Source organism: Canis lupus, chromosome 16 (genome assembly GCF_003254725.2).
Source record: "Canis lupus dingo isolate Sandy chromosome 16, ASM325472v2, whole genome shotgun sequence".
In the NCBI taxonomy this organism is placed as follows: domain Eukaryota; kingdom Metazoa; phylum Chordata; class Mammalia; order Carnivora; family Canidae; genus Canis; species Canis lupus.
The window spans coordinates 24,216,253-24,239,755 of NC_064258.1; the positions used below are offsets into that span (position 1 = coordinate 24,216,253).

The 23,503-nt window shown below is 42.7% G+C and overlaps 1 protein-coding gene across 11 annotated transcripts in view; it reads left to right on the forward strand.

The window, feature by feature from the left end:
* SLC20A2 (solute carrier family 20 member 2) overlaps positions 1-23,503 on the forward strand; it is a 101,228-nt gene that overhangs the window by 72,578 nt on the left and 5,147 nt on the right. For all 11 annotated transcript variants that reach the window (XM_035699878.2, XM_025442364.3, XM_025442300.3 and 8 more), the window contains 5 exons: positions 4,035-4,151; positions 8,361-8,564; positions 9,627-10,218; positions 17,624-17,809; positions 18,685-18,769. In XM_035699878.2, the coding sequence (XP_035555771.1) occupies positions 4,035-4,151; positions 8,361-8,564; positions 9,627-10,218; positions 17,624-17,809; positions 18,685-18,769 (1,184 nt within the window). The remainder of the gene's footprint in view (positions 1-4,034; positions 4,152-8,360; positions 8,565-9,626; positions 10,219-17,623; positions 17,810-18,684; positions 18,770-23,503) is intronic.

The following is a 23,503-nucleotide window of genomic DNA, read 5'->3' on the forward strand; positions in this document are numbered from 1 at the left end:
GTTCAGTAAATAGGTGCCTCAGAGGTAGAAGGAAGGAGTGAAATTCTCTAGCAGAAATGAGTGGCAGCATTAATCTTACCCTGTTTTCAGCTGTAAGAGCTTTTGATAAATAGCATTTTCTACACACGGTCTTCAGTGGGACTGGTTGGCTGTTGAGCTCCAGTGCTGTGTTTTGATTTCATCTGCTCCTCCTTTCTAAATTATTTTGAAGTTGTTTATGTCTTAGGCTGCATCTGATTTGTTTTACTTTGCATTGACTTGACTTTTCTCAAATAAAAGTCATTCTTCCACTTCAAAGACTGAGTACTTTTAAAAATTGTCTCTGTGTGTTTTACTTGTACTTAAAAAAATAATTTGCAAGAGGCAAAAAATAACTTTAGGAAATAAAGTGCTCACTTGGGTTGGATACAAGCCTGAGGTTTATTTGTAATGAAAAAGTCCTCAGTTGTGCGGGACTTGGTTTTGTTCAGTTTTGAAAGAATGAGTGCTGAAATTCATTGCCTGCTGCTTTGAGCTGCCAGGGCTCATAGCCTGAGCACGCCTCTGGTGGTTGGTCAGACTTCTGAGTCAAAGTGTGGTCCCAAGCCCAGCAGCACCAGCACCTGCAGATGAGCTAAAGGGGTGTGTGTGTGTCTGTGAAAAGATGTCCACAATATGATGTATGGGGAAAATGAAATCACAGGACAGTATATACAGTATGATTCTATGTCTGTTCTTTTTTTAAAAAAAAGATTTTATTTTATTTATTTTCGTGAGCCACAGAGAGAGAGTCAGAGACATAGGCTGAGGGAGAAGCAGGCTCCCTGCAGGGAGCCCAATGTGGGACTTGATCCCAGAACCCCAGGATACGCCACTGAGCCACCCAGGTGCCCCTGTTAATTTTTTTTTAAAGGAAGAAAAAGATTCTCACAAACATTCTACACTGTATGTTTATATTTAGAAAATACTTGGAAAGAAGCTCGAAATAATTAACAGTTTCTCTAGAAAGGTTCACTAGGGAAGAGTATGAGGAAGTTTCATATTTGTGCATCATATATACTGATATTTTCACAGTAAGCAGGTATTATTTATAAAATTAAAGCAGCAGCAGAAGAAAGGCTATAGAGAAACGCTGAGGAGTGGGGGTATAAGGGAAGTAATATAGTTAATGTCCCATTGGTTTTATAGGAGCTGTATTTATTCTATAGATGCTTATAATGACTGTCAGGTGAAAAACGAGAGGCTGTTCTTTTGCTGCCCTGTTACATTACTAAATTGCTGGAATAATTTGTTCAGATCCAAATTCTGTCCTCATTCTATTCCACTTTGCTCTCATTATCAATGACTTTTCACCATTTTCCTGCATTCCTTTGTTTTTTTATTTTCCTTGATTTTTTACTCTCTCTTCTCTGCTTCCACCCTCAGTGATGTGTTTATCCTCTACTCTCCCTTCCAGTTTCTTGTGACTTAGGAGGGTGACTTCAGAGCTTTCTGGCCACTTCCCAGGCCAAACTGATGGCAGAGGAGGTTGTGATGATAGAGCTACAAGGGGCAGGTGGTATTGTGGCTTATTGTCTCTGCCAAAGATCAAGAGAGTCTTGTAACAAACCTCAGTTTTTCTCTTATGAATGTTGGTCCTGACACCTGCAGAATCCTATGGGACTTGAACAGAATGCATGGAGATGGACTTGGAAGGAATACATAAAGCAGCCCTTCTCTGCTTTTGTTGTAGGCTGTGCTCAGCATGGATGGGAAAAAATAGTGCCTGAGAGCAAATGTGTTCACTCATTAAAAATAGATAGATGGATAGATTATAGATAGATATATATAAAAACTATGAAGATATCTATATAAATCTATATATCTATATATCTATATATATCTACATATCTATATATATCTCCAAATTGTTTCTCTCTTGCCACAGTATCCAGAGCCTGCCTCTCTTAGATCAGATTAACACATGAAGCTAAAAGCAGCACAGTTAACAATTTTATCATCAGCTAAACCAGAAGGCATGAAGGAAACCTCTTCAGAAACTAAATACTTTTAAGCTATAAGAGTGATGGGTATTGATGTCACTTGATCAATTTGATGTTGCTAATTAACAGTCACTACTCAGTTTGGCAAGAAACAGCTTTGGTGTGATCTTTTATCACATGTATTAAGACATTGACGTGAAGTGGTAAAGTAGAAGCCAGGAAGCCTGGCCATAGGCACAGCCTAGTAAGGTGAGCCTGAGTGGTTTTACGAGTGTCAGATTGAGGGGCAGAAACAGAGCTGGAGCCGAGCTGTCAGCTAACGGGGCCCAGCCCCACCTGAGTCCACAGCTTTCTGATGTCAGAGCAAGTAGTGGGAATCGTCTGGCCCTAAGTGTCTGCACTCCCACTGGTGACACCTTAGCTATAATTAAGCTAGGGGATTCTGGTTTTTTGTTTTTCCTATTTACATATGCTAATCCTGGCTCTCACTTATAGTACTACCTACCTATTCTACCTCTTAGAGTTACCAAAATGTTTAATAATACCTTAGTTGAGGGACGCCTGGGTGGCTTAGCGGTTGAGCATCTGCCTTCAGCCCAGGCGTGATCCTGGAGTCCGGGATGGAGTCCCACATCGGGCTCCCTGCATGGAGCCTGCTTCTCCCTCTGCCTGTGTCTCTGCCTCTCTCTCTGTGTCTCTCATGAATAAATAAATAAAATCTTTAAACAAAAAATAATAATACCTTAGTTGAATAACTTTGAGTGGGTTTGTATGTATAAAATCGTTAACAGGGTAACAAAGTCTGCATCATTAAAGATTTATTTAATCCAAGAGCAAAGGGCAGAGTTTTAAGTAGTTCATTCCTTTAAAACTTTTTAAACATGTTTAACAGTTTACAAAAGTCACATGCTTATTATGTGTTTTCCAAGTCAACAGTACAAAAATATATGTAGTGAGAAGTGAGAGCCCTTCCAATTTCCTGTCTCTCTACAGAGGTAGCCATTGTATCATTCCAGAGCTTTTTCATACATTTGTGTGTATGGTAGGAGTTTTATTTTTTATATGGGGTTTTATTTTTTAACATAAATTGGATTGTGGTACACATCCAGGCAGCCTTTCTTACTTACTAGATCGTGGGCCTCTTCCCTTATCTATAGATGTAGATCTGCCTCATTTTTATGACTCTGTCCTATAATTATTTCACATCTTCATCATGACGCACATACTCATCCTGCACATTCTCACTGTTACAAGTAATGCCATGGGAGTATTCTCGTACATGCCTGTTCCTTTCTGTGCAAGCATGCTTGTGTAAGCTGCGAACCTGTGAGTGCAGGTTAAGTGTTGCCTGTTGCCACCCATGACAACCCGTGATGTACAAAATGCAGAGTGATGAGTTCTGGAGACAGTACAGTGCCAGGAAAATGTGATGTTCCTAAGCCGCGTGCGCTTCTGTCCTATCGGCTAATGTAATTGCAACCTAGTGTGCATTATTGAATTTTAATGAAAAGGTCTCCTCTGTTGTGATGCCACAAGTTAACACTTCAAAGAAGAGCGGAGTTTGAAGGTTACATGTCCTTTTAGAAGACTTTTGTTTCCATGCAGACTTTAAAAAGGAGCATGTGTGTGGTCAGAGTGTCACGGCCACTTAAAGCAGGGCTGCTGACCCCTGAGACGGCCAGACGGGCAGCAGGCAGCAGTGTGCGGTGAGGGCTGAGGGGCTGGCGGCAGGCAGCAGGTGGCAGAGTCCTCTCTGTGCGTCCACTCCTGCATCTTGATGTTGAGACGATGGGTGAATGGGTTTATTCCAACGTAATACACTGTTGGTGCCACATTGGAGAAATGGGACTAGTTGGCTCACTATTCAGTTTAACCACATAGCGACAAGGTGTAGGAAGTCTTGAACACACAGCTTCCCACCCCCAAAAACTGTAGCACTTTTTTTGGTTGAGACTTTTATTAAATACAAAATCCAGGTGATTTTTTTGGATTTAGGAAATGTAAAGTATGTTGGCATGAGGCTTGACCTTTCAGAACATATCCACTGACACCACCGCTGTCCTTTCTCCCCAGTGCTTGGTCTGGTCCTTCCCATATGGGCAATAGCACTCATCTCGTTTGGTGTCGCGCTGCTGTTTGCCCTTTTTGTATGGCTCTTTGTGTGTCCATGGATGCGGAGGAAAATAGCAGGTAAGGGCTTTTTTATTCTCCTGATTTACAAAATCCCTCATTCCTGGGGGCTTCAGGTATAATCCACAGGTACCTTTACTAACACGGGAAACTGGAACATAGCACGGAGTTACTTGCCCCATCCTCCTCTCTCGGCTCCTGACTGCTTTCCAGCTCAGACTTTTCTTAGTAGCTTGTGACTTGGGTCAGCAATACAGTCCTGGTTGCCTCGGATAATTGGAACTTAACTATTCAGTCAGGTTCTACCAGCCCGATGAAAAACAGTAGTCTTCAGGGAAATGCAAATTCACACCAGAATGAGTGCCATTTCATACCCACACAAATGGCCGAAAGTATGGAGACTAGTATTTCAAAGCATTGATGAATAAGTGGAGTAACTAGAATTTTCATGCATTTATGGTGAAATGGAAAATGGTACAACCACTCCAGAAATGAGAAATTTCCTGTAAAGTTAAGCATATCTTTACCACATGACCCAGTAATTTCAAGAAAAATGAAAACACACATTCATAAAAAGAGTTGTATGCAGCCATTCTAACAACTAGAAACAATCCAAATGTTCCTAAATAGGCGAAAAGGTAACCAAATTGTGGTATATTCATACAGTAGAAGCCTGCTTAGCACTAAAGAGAATGAACTGCCCATAATATAAAGAATTTCACAGACATTATTTTGAGCAAAAGAAGCCAGATTACAAAAGAGTATGCACCAGGTCAGAAAGCTGCCAGAGTTGTTTTTCTGTCATTAACAACATAATTCCAGGGCTTGAGGCCACATGTTTTTAATAAGGGCTCTCAAAAGAAAAGAAGTATTTACTTTTGGCCTCAGCGTGTGCCTTACAGTGTGTTTAGTGTGGACATATCTGAATTTGAAAACCCACATTTCAAAGCAGAGCAAAACAAATGAGACCCCGTATAGTTATGATGCCAGTTCTTACCAGATTGCTTTCTAGACTTAACACAATATAAATTAAAAATTCCAGCAAGATATTTTGTAGATTTAGACAAGCTGCTTTTAAAATCTGTATGGAGGGACGCCTGGGTGGCTCAGTGGTTGAGCATCTGCCTTTGGTTCAGGGCGTGATCCTGGGGTCCTGGGATCAAGTCCCACATCGGGCTCCCCACAGGGAGCCTGCTTCTCCCTCTGCCTGTGTGTCTCTGCCTCTTTCTTTGAGTTTCTCATGAATAAATAAATAAAATCTTTAAAAATAATAATAAATTTTAATTTAAAAAATAAAACCTATATGGAAAAGTAAAGGAACTAGGATAGCCAGAAACAATTCTGAAGAAGAGCAAGTGGGATGATTCATACTACTCAACTCAGGCTTAATATAAAGCCACCAGACTGTGTGGTATCAATGAGAGATAGAAGCCCACGTTACTAGAACAGACGAGTCCAGAAACAGGCCCGCACAAATACGGCACACTGATTCTCACCAAAGTCAGAGGCACTGCAGTGGAGAAAGTTGTCTTTCAACAAATGGCATTAGAACATTTGGACATCTGGATACGAGAAAAAGAACCTTAACTTAAGCCTCACACCTGTAAAAAACAGTTAAAGCACATCATAGATTTAAATGAAAATAGATTTAAAAAATAGTAGTAAGAGTTTTAGGGAAAAAAAATAAAATGTATAATATTTGTCCATATTTTTTGAGCCACTCAAATTGGTGTATTTTGATATCTCATGATTTTATTTATTTTTTTAAATATTTTATTCATAGAGATGCAGAGAGAGAGAGAGAGAGGCAGAGACACAGGTAGAGGGAGAAGCAGGCTCCATGCAGGGAGCCCAATGTGGGACTCGGTCCAGGGTCTCCAGGATCACGCCCTGGGCTGCAGGCAGTGCTAAACCACTGCGCCACTGGGGCTGCCCATATCTCATAATTTTAATGTACACTTCTGTGATGACCAGAGACATGGAGTACCTTTCCATGGACTTATTTGCCATTTGTATAGCTTACTGATGGAGTAGGTGTTCAGGTTTTTTGCTCATTTTATAACCACTCTTTTCAGAGATTTCTCTTTATGTTCTGAATACAAGTCCTTTGTCAGGGGATTTGCAAATACTTCCTCCCAATCTTAGCTTGTCTTTTCATTCCCTTTATAGTTTTTCTCACAGAGCAAAATGCTGTTAAGTTTTTAATCTTGATGAAGCACAGTCTATCAACTTCTTTTTTTGTAAATTGTATTTTGGGTATCACATCTAAAAACTCTTTGTTTCACTCACAAAAGTTTTTTCCCTTTTTAAAATTTTTATAAAAATTATAAATGTTATAGTTTCACTTATATGACATTCTGAACAAGACCACACTACAGGTACAGAGACCAGGTCTGTGGCTCCCAAGGAGCTGGGCAGGGGATCTCACTACACGGGCAGCTTTGGGAGGTGATAGAACCTCTTTGTATCCTGATCCAAGTAGGGGTTGCACAGGTATAAACATGTCTGAGGATCAGGACGGACAAGCATATGCACATAGTCAACTTACTATGTGTAAATTTAAAAGTTAATAGTAGGGCAGCCCAGGTGGCTCAGTGGTTTAGTGCCGCCTTCAGCCCAGGGTATGATCCTGGAGACCCCAGATCAAGTCCCGCGTCAGGCTCCCTGCACAGAGCCTGCTTCTCCCTCTGCCTGTGTCTCTGCCTCTCTCTCGCTCTCTCTCTCTCTCGCGCGCTCTCTCTCTCTCTCTCTCTCTCTCTGTGTATTCTCATGAATAAATAAAAAAAATCTTTTTTAAAAAAAGTTAATAGTAAAGAGATCCACATTAATGCATACTACTTCAGACTGGATAGTAAAGCCACATCAATAATGGATTGAAAACTAGCTGCTGGCTTCCCTCAAGTTAACCCCGCCCCCTGCTCTCTGCTGAGAATAAATATCACCTCCTCCATTCAGACAGAGTAACAGCCTAAGGCGAGCCCCTTAAAACATACGCTTGTCTGATTTAACCACATACTTAAATGCTTTGACTTTTAAAGGCTTTTCCTAATAACAGAACATTCCCATCAAAGACAAGATAAAAATCTTTGCATTCCAGCTTCAGGCTATACTGTGACAGGAAAACTAATATTGTTCCCCATTCTGGCTTCCCAAGAGTTTTTTAGTTTTTAGTTTTTAGTTTTTTTCAATCAATGCCATATTTTGATATTTCAGTATATATTTCTTGTTTGGTTATTTCAAGTACACATTAGTGATTAAGGACACAGACCATAAGCTAACCTGCCTGCATTTTACCCCCTTGGTGACTCTGGGCAAATGACTTCATCTGTCTGTACCTCAGTGTGCCCATTAATAAAAAGCAGAAAATAATGAAACCTGTCTCTTGTAAGTGTTAACATTTTTTGCTTATTTATTATTGTATCTTTATAAATATTATCTTCTCTCATTTTGATTATAAGCACCTTGTGGTCAGAGATCTGTGTGTACCTTTTTTTTTCCTGTAGTGCATAACAGAAATGTAGTGTTAGAAGGTCTGTATTTCTGAGAGAGAGAGAGAGAGAGAGAGAGAGAGAGAGGTGTGATAGAGATTCTGTGAATGTATCCAGCAGAAGAACTGAGAAGATAGTTCACTTTAGTTCTATACATGAGAGCTTAGAAATTTGCCCAGGAGAATTTACAAGCAGCGAGATCATTAAATTAGCCGTACCATATCTCAGATCTGATTTAAAAGAATACTGTAGATCTTTAAAGCAGCTTTAAAAAAAAATTCTCTTCTCTTTGAAAGTAAAGGATTTTCAAAAGTGAGTAGAATCTCTCTGTTCCTTTTTGGAAAATGTTTTACTTGTTTTCTAATATTTGGTGACCTGAAGAAGTCAGAGATCAATAATTTATTGAATGGAAGAAAACCAAAGATTATAACTAATATCTCTGAAGATAAAAAAGGATAAATATTTCAGTGATTTTGAGGTTAGTTTAAGAAAATAGAAGACCAGTCCAGATGGTTGTAGGATTACAGAATGTTAGCCCTGGAAGGGACCATGGGGACTGGATCTAGCTCTCTCTGTTGGTTTTGGAGGAGATAGCTGAGGCCTGAGCCCCACTCTTGTCCTCAGTAGCTGAATTTTCTGGCTTGCATTTCCCAGATAATTGAACTCTACAGTTTATTTTTTCTATCTAGCTATAACTATTTTTTTCATTTCCAAAGTAAGTACTAAAGATAAATATTCATTTTTATTTTAAAACTTGCAGTTATGACTATATTTTCTTTAGGCAAATTACAAAAAGAAGCTGCTTTATCACGAGTGTCTGATGAAAGCCTCAATAAAATTCAGGAAGTGGAGTCCCCAGTATTTAAAGAGCTACCAGGTGCCAAGGCCAATGATGACAGCACCGTCCCTCTCACAGGGCTGGCTGAGGAGCCGGCTGGGACCTCGGAAGGCACAACAGTGGGAAACCACCCCCGGGCCTCCTACGGTAAGATGTTTGCAGAGGACCTGGGTTTGCATGGTGGCAGAGAGCAGGTCCTAGGGGCTGCTGGCGGGGAGGAGCTGGCAGGGGGTGGGGTCCTGCCTCCAGATAGCTAGGTTTTAATGCACAAAAGCGTTCCCCAGTTTTGTTTTGGGAGAACCCAGGGCCTAAAGAAGTGTCAGGAGACCATGCAGTCAACAGAACAGGCTCACTCTGGTCCTGTGCTTTTCTTCCAAGACCTCTGTGTAGTCTCATCAGTGGCACCAGGGGCCTGTGCACCACCCTGCACACTGCCCCACGCACCTCCTGGGTTGCAGGCACCCAGCTGCTGGAGGTTGGCCCTTCCAGTTTGCTAATAAGCTTGCCTCCCTCCTGGAAGACACAAGGAGAAACTGAAATTGAACCAAGGAGGTCGTCCTGCTGTAGAATCACAGACACCTCAGGAAACATCTACTATTGTCCTGCAGGTTCAGGGGGAGAAGGGGGTCTTTCATCTTCTAACATTTGTGGATACCGATTGGCGAGTGCCAGCCTCTGCCAGGCCTGTCTGGGCCTGCCCACTTCCCTGCAAAATGGGGACCTGGCACCTACTTCCGCTTCCCGTAGGTGTGGTCTCACACTTGGCCCAAAGAAAGCAGATGAATTTTGCCCCACTGAACTTAATTAGCCTTTAAGGAGCACCTAGAGTATCTGTCTCACAGTGAACTGGATTTTGCCCCTCATTTATGAAGTTTGCCCAAAATAAGTTCCTTCTAAGGATTCTCCCTTTGTTGGGCACTAGAACCAGGAAAAAAGGGCTGTGGTCATTTTTGGAAGATACTTTTTAGGAGAAAAATCACATCATTTTCAAAAGCCATATTATTCCTACGTTACCAAGTTTCCTTTATTTCAACCATATTACATGTCCTTTATAGTTAATTTGGAAAAGAAAGCATGTGAAAAAATTGAGAGTGCCCCATAACCCACATCTCCAGAGATAACCAACACCACAAGGAGGGAGGAGTGATTCCTCCCGGAAGCGGGGTATATTTGGAAGGCGAGACAGGCAGCCTCTCATTAACCTTCCAGGCCGGGCGCTGTCCATGACCCACGGCTCCGCACGCTCGCCCATCTCCAACGGCACCTTCGGCTTCGACGGGCACGCGAGGGGCGACGCGCACGTGTACCACACGGTCCACAAGGACTCGGGGCTCTACAAGGACTTGCTGCACAGGATGCACGCGGACAGGGGCCCCGAGGAGAGGCCCACCCAGGAGAGCAGCGCCCGGCTGCTGCGCCGCAACAACAGCTACACCTGCTACACCGCCGCCATCTGTGGGCTGCCCGTGCACGCCACCTTCAAGGCCGCCGAGTCGTCCTCGGCTGCAGAGGACAGCGAGAAGCTGGTGGGTGACGCCGTGTCCTACTCGAAGAAGAGGCTTCGCTACGACAGCTACTCGAGCTACTGCAACGCCGTAGCGGAGGCCGAGATCGAGGCGGATGAGGGAGGCGTGGAAATGAAGCTGGCGTCCGAGCTGGCGGATCCCGACCAGCCCCGAGAGGACCCTGCGGAGGACGAGAAGGAGGAGAAGGACACAGCCGAGGTCCACCTCCTGTTCCACTTCCTGCAGGTCCTCACCGCCTGCTTCGGGTCCTTCGCGCACGGTGGCAATGATGTAAGGTAGGTCCGCCTGTGGCTCCGCAGCGTGTGCCAGGTGCCGTCCTGGGTGTCGGGGTGCCGAGCCCGCCCCGGAAGTGCGCAGGTAGGGAGTAGGTGGGGTGCCGGGCCGGGTCAGCGTGGGCATCTGTGGGAGCATGGGCCGAGGACAACTGTGCACAGGCCGGAGGCAGGAGGGAGACAGCATGGACAGTAAAGGCAGCGGGTCATAGGGGACTGAAATATGTAGTCTCTGTTCTCTTCGTACAGGCTGAGAAGCCCTAGTCAGGTCATTTGTTTTCTGAAAACCTCTGTATCCCAATCTGTAAAACGGGAGTAAAACTACTACTGGCCTCAGGTAGTTTCTATGGGGATTAAGTGAGATGCTTTATTTAATGTGCTTACCACAGTGCTCCTCCCATGGTCAGGATCCACGTATTTTCTTCATTACTATTACTCTTACTATGATTATCATCAGGCCTCATGTTTCTGTCCAAATCAAGAAAATGTGCTGTTGTTGTATTTCTTATTGCCTAGATACAAGAGTCTCCATTTAATAGCTGTGGGTTTCCATGCACTGCCTAGCCACGTGCAGTTCAATTTCTATTCTTCTTAAAAGAAGTTGTCCTACCAGACAAGAGGCACCGACATCTTAGGTGCCACTCACTGTTACATAGGTGTTGCCATATTACTGTATTTGACGCATTGTATTCTGTCCTTTGTTTTTCGACTGCCCCCACACACACCTAGCACCACCGCATTTCCTCCTCCTGATCTAAAATTCTTCATTGGGGGGCGCCTGGGGGGCTCCATCAGTGAAGCATCTGCCTTTGACTTGGATCTTGATCCCCAGGGTCCTGGGATCGAGTCCCTCATCAGGCTCCTTGCTCAGTGGGGAGCCTGCTTCTCCCTCTCCCACTGCCTGCTGCTCCCCCTGCTTGTGCTTGCTCTCTCTTTCTCTCTCCCCTCCCTCTTCCTCTCCCTCTCCCTAGAGCAATGTAGACACCAACCCATAGGTCCAGGAAGCTCAGAGTAGCAAGTAGGATAAATGCCCCCAAGAAACTATACCTAAGCATATCATTTTCAAACTAGAGTATCAGATTGGAACACTTGGGTGGCTCAGTGGTTGAGCATCTGCCTTTGGCTCTGGGCGTGATCCTGGAGTCCTGGGATCAAGTCCCACATTGGGCTCCCTGCAGGGAGCCTGCTTCTCCTTCTGCCTATGTCTCTGCCTCTCTGTGTGTATCTCTTGTGAATGGATAAATAAAATCTTTAAAGAAAAAAAAAGAAGGAAGGAAAATGAAAGATAAATTCCTGTAAGAAGCCAGAGGAAAAAAAACTTACAGAGGAACAAAGATAAGAATTACATCCATCTTCTCCTCAAAACCATGCAGTTGAGAATAGGGGGAAATATTCAAAGTGTTGAGGGAAAAAAAATCCACCAACCTAGAATTACATACCCTGTGAAATTGTTCTTCAGAAGTGAAGGGAAAAAAGAGACCTTCTAAAGTGAGCAAAAACTAAGGGAGTTTGTTGCCAGAGAAATATCTTGCCTTGCAAGAAATGCTCGGAGAAATTCTTCAGAGAAAAGAAAAATAATATAGCTCAGAAACTCAGATTTACATAAAGATAGGAAGAACATCACGGAAGGATTAAGTTAAAGGCAAAAATAAGTGTTTTTCTTATTCCTAATTGGTATAAAAGATAACATTTCAAAATGATTCTAACAGTGTATCAATTATTCAGTTATGTATGCTAATATGTATTATGTATACAGTTACCTAAATATAGTTTAATATATAAACATACCTCAACAAATTAAAAAGAAGAGAAATAATACAATGTCTGCTCTCAGACCACAATTGAATAAACTATACACACACACACACATCCATACATACATACACACAACTGTATATGTATATATGTACCTACATAGATAACTATATATGTATGTATGTATATATAATTGATCTTCGAACAACATGAGTTTGAACTGTTCAAGAGGAGAGAAAATGAAATCATACAAAATGCCCAATTAAAGGGCAAAAAAAATTGGAAGACAAAAATAGGAAACAATAAATAGAACAACAAATAGAAAAGAGTAACAGATTTGGTAGATATTGATCCTCCTACATCAGTAATCATTTTGAATGTCAGTCGTCTAAATGCATCTATTAAAAGACAGAAATTGTTGGACTGTGTCAAAAAACAAGACCCAAATATATGTTGCCATAAGAAATCCACTTTAAATATAAAGACACATTCTGGGGATCCCAGGTGGCTCAGCAGTTTAGCGCCTGCCTTCAGCCCAGGGCATGATCCTAGAGTCCCGGGATTGAGTCCCACATCAGGCTCCTTGCATGGAGCCTGCTCCTCCCTCTACCTGTGTCTCTGCTTCTCTCTCTGTGTGTGTCTCTCATGAGTAAATGAATAAAATCTTAATATATATATATATATATATATATATATATATATATATATATAAAGACACATTCAGTTTAAAAGAAAATGGAAGGAGGAAAATGTACCATGCTAACACTAATCAAAGGAAAACAGAAGTTACTATATTAATTTCAGACAGAACAGACACAGAAAATTAGTAAGGATATAGTTGAATTCAATAAACTCATCAAATCAACTGGATATAACTGACATCTGTGGACTACTACTTCACCTAACAAAGCAGAATTCACATTCTTTTTAAGCTTATATGGAACATTCAGCAAGATAGGCTATATTTTGGACCATAAAACACACCTGAACCCATTTAAAAGAACAGAGCTAATACAGTGTCTGCTCTCAGAGTACAATGGAATTAAACTAGAAATCCATAACAGAAAGATAATTGGAAGATCCCAGAATACAAGAAGAGGAGGTAACACACTTCTAAATAATACATGGATCAGAGGAGAAATTTTTAAATATTTTAAACTAAATTAAAATGAAAACACATCAAAATTGGTGGGATGCAGCAAAAACAGTGGTTAGAAATTTATAGCATTGGATGTATATATTAGAAAAGAACAAATATATAAAATCAGTAGTCTAAATTCCTATCTAAGGAACCTAGAAAAAGAGGAGAAAATTAAATCCAAAGTAAGCAGAGGAAATAATTAGAAATCAGTGAGATTGCAATCAGGAAATCAAAAGAGAAAATAAGTGAAACCATAGGCTAATTCTTTGAATAGATTAATAAAGTTGATAAGCCTCTAGCCAGGCTAAGACAAAAAGAGAGAGGATACAAATTACTAATATCAGAAATGAAAAAGCAGACTTCAGTAATGAGCCACTCTGCCCCATTAATTTGATAGTCTAGATGAAAAAGACTAATTCCTTGAATGACACCATTTGTCAGAACTCACGAAAGAAGAAACAGACTATCTGAAAAGGCCTGTATCTATTAAAGAACTTAAATAAATCGTATAATAACTTTCCAAAACAGAAAGCTCCACGCCAAATGAAAAAATAAAAAATTAAATAAATATATAAAAATAAAAAATAAAAATTAAATTAAGAAAAAAAAAAGCTCCGTGCCCAGATGGGTTCACTGGTGAATTCTGCCAAACATTTAAGGAAGAAATTATGCCAGTTCTCTACAGTCTACTTCAGAATATAGAAGGAGAGGGAGTACTTCCTAACTTATTCTATAAGGCCAGTATTACCTTATTACCAAAGCCAGAAAAGACATTGACATAAGAGAAAACTACAGACTAGTGTCTGTCACAAACATGGATGTACAAATCCTCAACAAAATATTAGCAAACTGAATCCGGCAGTGTATAAAAAGAATTAAATGCCATGACCAAATGCTGTTTATCCCAGGTATGCAAGTCTGGTTCACCATTCAGAAATCAGTTAATGTAATCCATCACATCAATAGGCTAAAAAGGAAAAATCACATGATCATATCAATAGATGCAGAAAAATCATTTAACAAAATTCACCACTTATTCATGGTAAAAACTCTCAGTAAGAATAAAGGGGAACTTCCTCAACTTGATAAAGAATATCCACAGAAGACCTACAGCCCACATTATAATTAATGACGACAAACTGAAAGCTTTCCCACTAAGATCAGGAGCAAGGCAAGGATGTCTCCTTTCACCGCTCCTTTTCAACATGTACTCTAAGTTCTAGATGATGCAATAAGAGATGAAAAGGTATACATACAAGGATTACAGACCGGGAAGAAAGAAAATGGTCTTTGTTTGCTGATGACATAATTATGTAAAAAAATGGAAAAGAATCAACAGACTCCTGAAATGTATAAGCAGTTATAGCAAGGTTGCAGGACACAAGGTTAATAGACAAAAGTCAGTTGCTTTCCAACATTCCAGGAATGAACAGGTGGCATTTGAAATTAAAAACAGAGTACTGGGTGCACCTGGGTGGCTCAGTCAAGTAAGTGCCTGCCGTTGGCTCAGGTCATGATCCCAGGGTCCCAGGATTGAGCCCGGCATCAGGCTCCCCATGAGACGAGTGAGGAGTCTGCTTCTCCCTCTGACCTTCCCCTCTCTCATGCTCTCTTTCTCACTCTCTGTCTCTCTCAAGTAAATAAAACCTTAACAGCAACAACAAAATCAAGAATACTGTTTATATAATGAAATGCTCAGGTATAAATCTAACAAAATATGTATAAGATCTAGATGCAGAAAACTACAAACCTAATGAATAAAATCAAAGAATTAAATGGGGAGATTTTCCACATTTAAGGATAGAAAGGTGTTAAGGTGTCAGTTCTTCCCATCTTGATCTATAAATTCATTACAATCCCAGCAAGTTATTTTGTGGATATCAACAAACAGTAAAGTTTATAAGGAAAGGCAATAGACACGCCGCACGCCCCTGCAGCATGAGGCACTGCTCTGGATGGACCAGCTCTGCACCCTTTCTTAGCGACATGACCCACATCCTCTGAGGGCACCTTTACTGTCCACAGCAGGTCCTAACCCCTCCTGTCCCACCCACACTGGGCTCCAGCCCAGGGTGGGCAATAAAAGTGGTCTCCCCCTTGCTCCTGAAAAAAAAAAAAAAAAAAGGACAATAGACTCTGATTAGCCAACACCTTACTGAAGGAATGGGACAGAGTTGAAGGACCAATACTACCCAACATCAAGACTTATTAGAATATAGCTACAGTAATCAAGACTGTGTGGTATTTTTTAAAAGATTTATTTATTTATTCATGATAGAGAGACAGAAAGAGGCAGAGTCGCAGGCAGAAGGAGAAGCAGGCTCCATGCCGGGAGCCCGACGTGGAACTCGGTCCCGGGACTCCAGGATCGCGCCCTGGGCTAAAGGCAGGCGCTAAACCGCTGAGCCACCCAGGGATCCCCAATTGTATGGTATTGGTAAAAAGAATAGTTAGTTAAATCAGTGAAACAGAATAGAGCTCAGAAATAGGCCCCCATAAATATAGTCAGTTGATTTTTAATAAAGGAAGAGCAAAGGAGATAGAGTGGAGCAAAGAGAGTCTTTTCAACAAACGGTGCTGGAACAACTAGACATCCATGTGCAAAAAAAAACCTATCTGGACATAAACCTTACAGCCTTGAGAAAAAGTAACTCAAAATGGATCACAAGCCTAAACGTAAAGTGAAAAACTATAAAACTCCTAGTAAGATAACACAGGAGAAGACATAGATGACTGTGGGTATGGAGATGACTCTTTAGATAAAACACCAGTGGCACAGTCAATAAAAGAAATACTAGATAAACTGGGCTTTATTAAAATTGGAAACTTGTGTGTTGTGGAAGACGACATCAAGAGAATAAGAACCTGAAAGAAAACATTTACAAAAGACATATCTGCTAGAATAGTAATATACAAAGAACTCTTAAAACTCCACAATAAGGGCACCTGGGTGGCTCAGTCTGTTCAGTGTGCCTGCAGCTCAGGTCCTGGGATTGAGCCCCATGTCCGGCCCCCTGCTCAGTGGGAGTCTGCTTCTCCCTCTCCCTCTGCAGCTCCCCTTGCTTGTGTTCTCTGTCAAATAAATAAAATAAATAAAATTTTAAAAAAAACCCACAACAATAAGAAAACAAACAACCCAATTAAAAAATGGGCCAAACACCTTACCAGACACCTCACCAAAGAATGCAGTACCCGAGTGGCTTGGTCAGCTAAGCATCCAACTCTTGGTCTCAGCTCAGGTGTTGATCTCAGGGACATGAGCTGAAGCCCCTAGTTGGGCTCCACACTGGGCGTGGAGCCTACTTTAAAAAAAACAAAACTGTGGCGTCCCCCAAAACAGTCCACGTGTGCCTGCTAAGGGCCTGAGTGACAGTGGGTTGAGAGGAAAGAACATGAGCACCTGAGTCCTGCCTCGCTGCTGACAAGACTTTGGCATCCATTTGCTCCAGTAAAATGGAAGCAACAATACCTAGTTGCAGGGTGGGTGTGAGGAGTCACGGTTAGAGATGGTGTTTGCAGTCCGTCGCATGGGTGCTGACACAGCTGCCCAACTGGTAGCCAGTATTAGTAGCAATGCTGGTAATGACAATGGAAATAGAGGAAAAATGGAAGAGAAAAAAGAACTGAGTTTTTGTATCCACTTGTGCTATTTCAGTACTTTAAAAAATTAGTAAGTCACACACCCAGGAAGGGGGCTACTGTAAAAAAAAAACAGAATGACAAGTGTTGGCGAGGATATGGAGACACTGGAGGTCTCGTGCCCTGTTGGTGGGTGTGTAAATCGGTGCAGCTGCTGTGGTAAACAGTCTGGAGCTTCCTCAAAATATGAAAAGTAGAACCACTGAAAGATCCAGCAAGCTTACTTCTGAGTATGTCCCCAGAAGAACTACAGGCAGGGTCTTGAGGAGGTATCGGCACCCCCGGGTCCATGCGGCATCATTCACAGTAACCAAGGGGTGGGAGTGAGCCAGGTGTGCGTGGCAGGTGACACTGCACAAGATGCCGCTGTACATCCAGTGAGTGTTTGGCCTTGAAAGGGGACTTGTGCTACCACATGGATGAGCTCTGAGGACATCATCAGAGTGAAATAAGCCTGTCACCAAAAGGCACGTACTGAACCCTTCTACTTCTGTGGGGTACCGAGAGTAGTCTGGCCCCTAGAAACAGAAAGGTGGTGGTGAGCCGCCAGGGGAAGGGGCCAAGGGACCAGCTGTTCTGTGGGTGCCAGATTCTAGATTTGCAAGGTGAGGGGGTCCTAGAGATCCACTGCACAATGGTGTGCACTGCTTACCATGACTCCACTGTGCACTTAAAAATGGTTAAAGTAGTAAGTCCAGGGTTTTTTTCACCATAATAAAAAAGTTAATAAACCATTTCAGTCAGCACTAGGTTGCCTGGGCGGTGCACAGACAGTCAGATGGACTTTCCTCCAGCCCGACAGCCACCATGTGTCATGCACAGGGCCTTGTGCGCCGCCACATGTGTGTCACTCGTCTCTTTTTTCCCTCCCAGTAATGCCATTGGTCCCCTGGTGGCTTTGTGGCTGATTTACGAGCAAGGCGCAGTCCTGCAAGAGGCAGTTACCCCTGTTTGGCTGCTGTTTTATGGAGGAGTTGGCATCTGTACAGGCCTGTGGGTCTGGGGCAGAAGAGTGATCCAGACCATGGGCAAGGACCTCACACCCATCACGCCCTCCAGGTAAGCTGAGGGCTGGCAGGATGGCAGGGCCACCGTCCTGTCTGAGGCCCCAGGCCGAGGTCCCAGTGAGGCAAGGGCTCAGCACCGTGATCACCCCCGCTGCACCGCACACCCCCTCCGTCCACAGGGGCAGGTCAGGGAGAGAGTGCGAGGTGGGGAGAGCAGGAGGGAGAGCCTTTGGGGAGCAGGAGGGAAGGGGAAGAGAAGCCCCAGGCCTGGCCCAGACCAGGCTCCCCTCCGGTGTCACCCCTTGGGAGGGGGAGGCCATGGGGATGCACACTGCCCTGTGCCCAGGGTCTGCATTTCCTGAAAGTTCCCTGCCACGCCAGCTTCACGTGCAGGATGGAAGCAGCTCAGAGCCCCGGAGGGCACACACACAGGACAACTTGGAGAATACAGTGAAACTTGGAACTACCTGTCCTAAGAAGCCTTTTCCCCTTTGAAATCCACTGTAATGAAAGACTCTTTTTAAGATTGATTTGAAGAAAAATGAGCTGAGAACAAAATTCCCTTTTTTGCAATAAGTACACATTGAAAAAATGGGAGGACATTTTTTTTCTCTACCACTTTAGAAATGACTAATTTAGCATTTTGTACACAGCAGGGATTTCTGACCCAGTTACTACAGTGTGTGCTTTTTGAAAACCTATCAGAAAAAGGCGGCTTTTTAGGGCTGTAAACAGTATACTGCACAGTTTTAGTGTGAATTGTTGCCCTGATGCAGCAGTTCCTTTTCTGTTAATGTCATCTGGCCCAGTCAGCAGCCAACAGTCATCCCAAAGAATGTTCTGGTGAGACTCTGGCCCTGGGGTGTCAGTGGGGCTGATACAGAGAGTGCCTGTGACTGTGATGTGTCTCTTGTGCCCCTCCCGCAGCGGCTTCACCATCGAGCTGGCCTCTGCCTTCACAGTCGTGATTGCCTCCAACGTCGGGCTTCCCGTCAGCACCACGCACTGCAAGGTAGGTGTGTCCGTCGGGCTGCTGGGGCTGGTACACAGTCGCCCAGCAGATCTGAGAAGATCTGGAGGTGCCTGGTGTAGGGTTGGTTGTGCAAATGCAGGATGGAATTCCTTAGAATGGGGAGTGTTGGAGCTGCAAGGAACTCAAAATATTAAGGAAGAGGAAACGGTTTTGGTACCATTTCTGGGATTTATCTGGGGTCACCCAGGAAGGAGCCAGGACTAGAACTCAGGTCTGCCCAGTATCTGGAGAGAATGGTCATACATACCCAGTGGGCCTCCTACATACAAAAATATTCACTAACTTCAACAAAGCAAAAGGCACTTCCAGATTTTTCCTAGGTTCATTTGTTCATGTCATTCGTACCTGCTCTGTGTGAGGCACTATGGTAGGTACTGCAGTGACCTAGACAGAGACAGCCATCTGCATTCACACACAGTTTAAAAATGCCAACCAATTTTATTATATTATTATAATAAACCATGTTTATTATAAACAAATACTATGAAATGTGAAAGGCTTGGTGCTTCAAATATTAAAATGTCAGGTGGTGTTTATGGGGATATTTTAAGCGGGCCAGCTGACAAATCTGGAGCCTGTTGCATGGAGAATCAGCCTCATTGAAAAGAGGCTTTTTGTTTCCGTGTTTTTTCCTTTTTTGCTAACAGTGTATAGAAAATCCTCAATTTCCACAAATTTTCATTATGAAAATCACCAGCACTTACTGAGTACTTGGGATATGCCAAGCACTGTGTTTAGGGCTTCCTACATGTGCAATAAATACATCATTTAATCCCACAGCAACCCTATGAGATTGGTAGTCATTACCAATTTACAGATGAGAAAACTGAGGCCTCCCGAGTTAGGTCACTCTCCCAAGATCATGCATTTAGTGTATGCTCGAGCCACGATTCAGACCTTGACCTCATGCTCTGTGCCTCCTAGTTGTCACAGTGATCTTGGTAACGGTGACCAAGCACAGCTAGGACATGTGGGGTGGGTGCTGTTTTAAGTGCCCTGTGAATATTAACTTGTTTAATCCTCCCAAGAACCTTTTGAGGTGAGTGTTAACATGACCTCAGTTTCACCAATGAGGAAACTGAAGACAAGTGACGTCCCCAAGATTGAACAAGCAGGGAGGGGCCCAGACTGCGGTCCTGACCTGGCAGGGTGGCCCCCACCATGCTCTCCAGCAGCCTGTCCTGCACACCTGTCAAGTACAAAGAAGGAAGGCAGGAAAAGTGTGGTGTGCTCCTCCCCTCCCGCCACTGTGGCTGTTCTGATTTCAGTTATTGAAAAGTTAGTTGTAAGAAGCACATGTTCGATGAAATATCTCAAACAATACAAAACTCTGGAATGAAAAGTGATCATCTTCCGCCTTATTCGACATCAACTTCAATCCACTGGTGCATGGGAGCATAGAGGAAATGCCCCTTAAAAATATATTTTTCTCCCAAAGAAATAGGCTATGAACTTTTCTGCAGGTGTGAAGAGTCTTTGGGGCTGCTTTTAAATCAATGTTACTGTCTTTTTAATCATTAACCCTGCATGTCAGCAAGCCTAGTGAGGGCCACCTCTTTCACACCAGTTGAAAGATCTCTTGAAAACCCAAGTTTGGTTTCCCTGGACCGTTACCTATCAGCAGTCTAACCTATATGAATGTATAAAGTGTTATAACTGACAATACTTCTCTTGCTAAAACACTAAACTTAAAAAAAAAACACTAAACTTTATAATAAATTTATAGAAATAGATGAAAAGTATAATGAGCCCATAAAAACCTATACTCTCTGTTTTTACCTTTGTCATTCCCCCAATATTTATATTTATACTATAATGAGGAGATGCTCCTAAGGGATTTATATTCAGTTTGTCCAGGACCTTAATGAATAAATGCATATGTCATCATTATCCTAAAATATCTACATAAATCACATGATAGGTTTTGTTTCCTAAGAGTTGATGGTAAGTTGAGTTAGGATAGTTGGTTGGCACTTAAAATGAAGTCTCCTTGACATGAGACCACAGTTGATGTCAGCTGTCAAGTAGACAGGAGCCAGACCTCAACTTGGATCCTGACCAGTCTCACCACTGTCACCTGTCATGGACTGGCGGACAAAGCACAGAGCTAGGCGCCACAGTAGCTTGACTAAAGTCAGGGTCTTAGCTCTCCAGACCTCACCACAGATGGGAGCCTGAAGCCCAGGTGGTGAGACGCTGAGAAGGGCTTGGGGCTGCCCTCAAGGGGAGTACCCGGCCTCCTGGGAGCACTCGGCCCCCCCACAGAACACCCGGCCTTCCAGGATCACCGGGCCTCCCGCAGAGTGGCCTCCCGGGATCACTTGGCTCCCCAGCCCTGGGATCACCCCCACCCCCATCACCAGGCCTCCCACAGAGCACCCGATCTCCTGCAGCACCAGCTCAGCCCTCCCTGAGCCCCACGCAGCAGGTGCAGGGGGGAATATGAGCGATACGGCGTGGCGCTAGGAACAAGGCTTGTGTGTGCGACACCGTGATTCTGGAAACATCCAGAGGGCGCTGACCTCCACGTAAAGTCTCGACTGAAAGCCGTTGTGTTTTCAGGGAATAATCACACCACGTGTTGGATTTTTCCAGCTTCCTGCTTCCTCTCCTAGCTGCGTGTTAGGTTTTTTGCCTAGAGCCACCTTCTGCAGAAGGGGGGCAAACATTAAGAACTTGGCAGGAAAAAAGATGGAAACCATTGCTGAAAATAAGCTTTTGAATGTATCTGAGTGCATTTTAATTCATTCTTGTTTTTTCCTAAGTGTACTACATAGCTAAGAGCATAGTTTAAACTTTTATTTTCCCCCTTTTAAAACATTTATAAACCTCCACTAAGTGATACAGATGTTAGTCAAATGTTTCATTTGGAAAAGATAATTAGAAAAGTCTTGTTATCCAGAAAAATGTAATAGTATAATATATTTCAGAAGGCACAGGTAAGACGAGTTTTGCTCTCTATAAATTTCTCGGTGTCATACCTTTCTGCATTTTACATCAGAGAGTTCAGTTCACTAGATATTTTCCTGGGACAGTACCCCAGGTTGAAGTTAAAAGCCTTAGTTAAAAAAAATAGAAACAACTCTTGAAAATAAAAGTATCCATAGATGTATGTTTCTGTACGTGTTCATTGCTCTTCCCTTTGGTGAGCCTTGATCAGCTTTGGTCTTCAGCCCTGGCTACAGCAGACAGCAGCCACTGTTGAACACATTTGTGAGCTTTTTTTTTTCTTTAAAGATTTTATTTATTTATTTATTTGGCCGGCGGGGCAAGGGAGGGGGGATGTACAAGTGGGTGAAGGGGCAGAGGAAGAAGCAGACTGCCCACTGTACAGGGAACGGGACATGGGGCTCAATCCCAGGACCTGAGTTGAAGGCAAGCACTTAACCGACTGAGCCACCCAAGTGCTCCATTTGTGAGCTTTTTTTTTTTTTTAAAGATTTTATTTATTTATTCATGGGAGACACAGAGAGAGAGAGAGAAAGAGAGAGAGAGAGGCAGAGACACAGGCAGAGGGAGAAGCAGGCTCCATGCAGGGAGCCCAATGTGGGACCCAATCCCGGGACTCCAGGATCACACCCTGGGCCAAAGGCAGGCACCAAACTGCTGAGCCACCCAGGAATCCCCCGCATTTGTGAGCTTTTTAACAGTGATTCAGAGTGGTGTTATCCAAAAAATGTCTTAATTCCATGGGAGGTGGTTTGGGATTATTCTTTTCTGTGAATTAACCACATTGTTCATTTATATTGATGACATAAATAATTACTTAGCCAGCCTTTGGACAGGAATTGCTTTTAGGAAACACTACTGATTTTAACAATATTATAATTTCTAATCTAATTTTCTAATTCTTACTCTTTGGTTTCCCTGCTCCTCAATAATTCTATTGCTCCTGGTGCCAATGATGGCCTTAAGCTGGAAACACATTTGATGAAATTCAGCATGTATCTCTAAAACACTGCTAGAAATCTGTAAAGATGACCAAACCCACCATAAAAATACAGAACTATAGAGCTTGTCTGTCAGCAATAGCTAGCACAAAAATGTAATAAGAACAAGAACACCTCCAGAATTGCAGCAAAAAAGGTATTTCTGAATAATCCTAATAAATGTGAGTGGATATATGAAAAAAAGACACGAAACTTTGGAAAGAAGACTTGCAGATGAGACAAGCAAGCTAAATGGGAAAACTAAGTTTATTGGATGGAAAAACTAAATTTTATAAAGATAGGAGTTCCCTGCAGGGCACCTGCTAGCTCAGTCCGAAGAGCATGTGGCTCTTGATTTCAGGATCATGAATTCAAGCCCCACGTTGGCTGTACGGATTACTTAAAAAAATATAAATAAAAAATAAAAATTTATGTTCCCCGCAAACACAACCCCAACCAAATTTTTCTTCTAATTTTACAAAAGGAGACCAAAGTGAATTTGGTAGGTTAAATTAGCAAGAACATAAAGTGACCTAAAAACATAGTGAGGAAGGACTAACCTAACCAGAGAGAAAGTTGAAAGTACATGGAGGCAGGATAACAGTGTGGATGAGAACAGTTTGATCTGGGGAAGATGACAAAGTTCTAAAGATGGACAGTGCTGATGGTTGCAAAACAATGTGAAAATATGCCACTCAGTTGTACACTTAAAGATGGCTAAAATGATAAATGTTATTTTATATGTATTTTATCACAATGAAAATATTTGATATTTCTATAAAAA